The following is a 4,644-nucleotide window of genomic DNA, read 5'->3' as shown; positions in this document are numbered from 1 at the left end:
GGCGGGAGGGGGGGCAACAGTGGGCGAGAAGGTTGTCCTCCCGGTCATTTGGAGGAGGGGGGGCAACAGTGGGCGAGAGAGTTGTCCTCTCGGTTATTTGGAGGAGGGGAGGGGGGGCATCAGTATGCGAGAAAGTTGTCCTCTCGGCCATTTGGAGGAGGGGAGAGGGGGGGGGCAACAGTGGACGAGAAAGTTGTCTTATCGGTCAACTGGAGGAGTGGAGGGGACATCAGTATGCGAGAAAGTTGTCCTCCCGGCCATTTGGAGGAGGGGGAGGGGGGCAACAGTGGGCGAGAAAGTTGTCCTCTCGGTCAACTGGAGGAGTGAAGGGGACATCAATGGGCGAGAATGTTGTCCTCCCGGTCAGTTGTAGGCGTTGTGGGGGCACAAGTGAGCGAGAAGGTTGTCATCCTGATCAATTGGAGGAGGGGAGGGGCCGCACGTGGGCGAGAGTTTTGTTCTGTCGCGCCATCTTCTTTTTAACTGATTCATTAAAATGTCATGTTTCAAGGCGTAATAGATTGAAATGTTATTCTAGAATTGGACAAGAAGAAACCTAGAGTCATGAAATATATCAATTGAACAAGAGTAACTGTTACCATGTTAGACGACATATATATATATATATATATATATATATATATATATATATATATATATATATATATATATATATATATATATATATATATATATATATATATATATATATATATATAGTATAACTGATTGCTCAGCTCACATAAAGTCATTAAAATACGAGGATCCAGTTAAATGTATTTCATGGAAATTGCACTTGTTATGGTAAGTGATTGTTAAACGGAAGGCGGAAGGCGGAGCGAAAATACGAAGGTAAAGGCGGGAAAGAAAGAGAAAACGAAAACGAAGACGCGAAAGGACAAAGGCGAAAAAGCGAAGTTACCTTCGCTCCGTCGACTCCGTACTTTTGTACTTTCGCGTCTTTGCCTTCGTGTTATTGCACTTTCGCCACCGTCCCTTCGCTCCCTCGCATTTGTACTTTCGCGTCTTTGCCTTCGTGCTATCGCATCTTCGCCACCGTCCCTTCGCTCCCTCGCATTTGTACTTTCGCGTCTTTGCCTTCGAGCTAACGCATCTTCGCCACCGTCCCTTTGCTCCCTCGCATTTGTACTTTCGCGTCTTTGCCTTCGTGTTATCGCATCTTCGCCACCGTCCCTTCTCTCCATCGCATTTGTACTTTCGCGTCTTTGCCTTCGTGTTATCGCATCTTCGTCACCATCCCTTTGCTCCCTCGCATTTGTACCTTCGCGTCTTTGCCTTCGTGTTATCGCATCTTCGCCACCGTCCCTTTGCTCCCTCGAATTTGTACCTTCGCGTCTTTGCCTTCGTGTTATCGCATCTTCGCCACCGTCCCTTCGCTCCCTCGCATTTGTACTTTCGCGTCTTTGCCTTCGTGTTATCGCATCTTCGCCACCCTCCCTTCGCTCCCTCGCATTTGTACCTTCGCGTCTTTGCCTTCGTGTTATCGCATCTTCGCCACCGTCCCTTCTCTCCATCGCATTTGTACTTTCGCGTCTTTGCCTTCGTGTTATCGCATCTTCGCCACCCTCCCTTCGCTCCCTCGCATTTGTACTTTCGCGTCTTTGCCTTCGTGTTATCGCATCTTCGCCACCGTCCCTTTTCTCCCTCGCATTTGTACCTTCGCGTCTTTGCCTTCGTGTTATCGCATCTTCGCCACCCACCCTTCGCTCCCTCGCATTTGTACTTTCGCGTCTTTGCCTTCGTGTTATCGCATCTTCGCCACCGTCCCTTCTCTCCATCGCATTTGTACTTTCGCGTCTTTGTCTTCGTGTTATCGCATCTTCGCCACCCTCCTTTAGCTCCCTCGCATTTGCACTTTCGTGTAATCGCCGTTGTCCCTTTAAAATGTCGATTCTTTGCGCAAGAACGGAGACACGATGGCCTTAACGGATAATCGTAGTTCATTTCATACATACACATGCTATATTTACAATTTGTGCTGTAATTTGTGCTATTGTATGTTTCTGTTATATATAAATGTTACTATTATATTATTATTTGTGTAAATAAAATAATAACAAAATATATGTTTCGGAATTTTGTTAGACATCGCTTTACATAGTGTAAAAAATACAATGGTATAATGCAGCCATTTGAAATTTCACGACACAAATATTTTGTGACGCCGATAGAGTAGAATTCGGATGCGCCGAATTTCAGAGACAATCGTTGGTTGAACTTCGGATTATTTTTCTCAATGTTTATTTCGAATAATCGTTATTTCGAAGTTTTTAGCTGGGTCCCGACGCCTTCGAAATAGCGGTGTTCTACTGCACTACACAATATCCTTGTGAAAAGGTCATACACTATTACCCTACGCACCTTTGATAAATACTTATTTAGCTTCGATTAGACATGTATACATATAAGTTGTAATAATGTACTGTTACATTTAACGATAATGCGGATTATTGAAATCCAAAAGTACACGTAATACCACCAGTACATCTAGTTGTATTAGCTTTAGTTTAAATTTATTAATTCACTATATGACATTTCTTTTTTTACTGAATCTCAAAATATTTTATTAATTTGAAGGTTTATAATGTCATATAAATACATAAGCATTATCCATGGATATATTTCCAGCATACCATCATAAAAAAATATGTAAACCCTCAGGTTTGCTTTATTCTTTGATGTTGTTGCTGTGTTGTTGTTGATGATGTATCGCTGTTGTTGTTGTTGTTGTTGTTGATGTTGTTGCTGCAGCTGCTGTTGTTGTTGTTGTTGTAGTTGTTTTTGTTGTTGATGTTGTTGCTGCAGCTGCTGTTGTTGTTGTTGTTGTAGTTGTTGTTGTTGTTGATGCTGTTGCTGCAGCTGCTGTTGTTGTTGTTGTTATTGTAGCTGTTGTTATTGTTGTTGTTCTTGATGTTGTTGCTGCAGCTGCTGTTGCTGTTGTTTTTGTTGTTGTTGTTGGTACTGGTGTTGGTGGTTTGTCGTAAAACTATTGAAATGACTGATACTGAAATTTTCTCATGGTAATATGTATTTGCATCCATATGAATAACTATTAGTCTGTTTTGCATATTCCATATATTATTTCGTATATTGATAATAATTACACTCTGTTAATTTCAAAGTGACACTCTTATTTAAAATCAATATATACACATGTGAAACAGACATAAAATTCGACTGATAAACCTTTGACTACTTACTTAATTGTGCATCTATGGAAAATATTATTTACTTAGAACACGATCGTAACCGTGAATTTAATAGCTGAACATGCAAAAATATGAACTGACTGATGAGTCCAAAGAGTTTTACACTGATCAACTATCGTCTCATAATGTAGAAATGCCGTGTTTTCTGCACTTTTATTTCAAATCAAATTAAACTTTGTATCAGTTAAGTGTAATAGTAATAAATCTTATTTGGGAGTAAGAGTGCATCTTCAAAGAACCGAAAAACAACTACATTGTAGTTTTCTTTTTCATTTATTAAGAAGACTTATTTACGTTTCAGGAAATCTTCATAAAGGATTCAAAAGTACTTTACAACTAATACTTTAATCTAATACTAGTAAGTTAATTCAGATGCACTTCGGTCCTTGTAACCAGGACTCTATTGTTTAAACACATGAACTTGAGTTCTTTAAATCAACTTATCCTTGAAATGCTGTTTATTCTGCTGAGGTTTATCAGTCTGCAGACATTGTAAAAAGGGGACTGTTTTTATGAATCTCGTTACTTAATATAGAGAATCACAACCTGTCTGATAAATGAACAAGCGAAGAAGATTTTTTTGTATAACTCAATGACAAAACTGGAGGCGCTGTAACTGAAGAGCAAATTTAGCGTGAGTTTAAAGTCTTCACTCAAAATGAAGGAAAGAAAATCTGGGAAAACTTTGGAGTCATCAACAACTTACCAAACCGAATGGAAAAAGGTTGGAAATACTGTGCGCTCAGTGGTGAAGTTAAAGAAAACAATACAGGCAAAGGAGCCAAAAATTAGTCGGAAAAAAACTAGCAGTTCGGATAAACCTAACGAGAAGCCGCTTCTTCGTAAAAGTTCAACTGCTTGGAATCTCCTAAAAGGAGAGGATAATGCTACAGCAGTTGAACCCGAAGATCCTGCCGGTAACGAAATAAGCACAGTGGGTGACGAAAGTCCAGATACTTTACCTGATGAGATTGATCTAAAGACAAAAGCGAAGGCCAAAATACATGGAAGCAGTACATTGCAGAAAGAATATTCTTCCAAAAACATTATAGAGACCTTCAAAACAAAGGTTGGTGGATTTATTTTCATTAATCAGTGTTCAATTTGTTCAGCGAAAATGCGTTAGCGTGACAAATACATGCTTATTGCGTAGTTCGTCCGACAAGTATTGGTTATGACGTCGTTTATTGAACAAATGCATGCTTATATTTACACAACAACTTTCATTCCTAAAATGAACAGCCTATGGAAGCGTCCAGGTGCCAAAGTGAAAAATATTTTCCAGTATACTATCTCCTAATTAGGAGATACTAACTCATAATTATGACTTACTAAGTCTATTGAATATCTATTTTTGCAATGGTTGATGAACACAAATAAGACAAAATTGTCGTGAGTGCAACACACTGTCTCA

The 4,644-nt window shown here is 39.6% G+C and overlaps 1 protein-coding gene across 1 annotated transcript; it reads right to left on the bottom strand.

The window, feature by feature from the left end:
- Positions 1-229: 229 nt before the first annotated feature.
- LOC128204494 (uncharacterized) lies at positions 230-1,799 on the bottom strand. Its single transcript, XM_052905907.1, has 2 exons — positions 923-1,799; positions 230-315 (listed from the first exon to the last, which is right to left on the bottom strand). Exons 1-2 carry the CDS (start codon positions 1,797-1,799, stop codon positions 230-232), a joined length of 963 nt encoding a protein of 320 aa, XP_052761867.1.
- Positions 1,800-4,644: the final 2,845 nt, after the last annotated feature.

This window comes from Mya arenaria, chromosome 10 (assembly GCF_026914265.1).
Source record: "Mya arenaria isolate MELC-2E11 chromosome 10, ASM2691426v1".
Classification (NCBI taxonomy): domain Eukaryota; kingdom Metazoa; phylum Mollusca; class Bivalvia; order Myida; family Myidae; genus Mya; species Mya arenaria.
Note: the sequence above shows the minus strand (reverse complement) of the source record. Positions and strands in the feature narration are given on the sequence as shown.

Coding starts and splice junctions, on each gene's coding strand:
- LOC128204494 (XM_052905907.1), bottom strand. CDS start 1,799: ATGGAGAGAAGGGACGGTGGCGAAGATGCGATAACACGAAGGCAAAGA. Junction 316..922: donor ACGGAGTCGACGGAGCGAAG/GTAACTTCGCTT, acceptor TCACTCCTCCAG/TTGACCGAGAGGACAACTTT.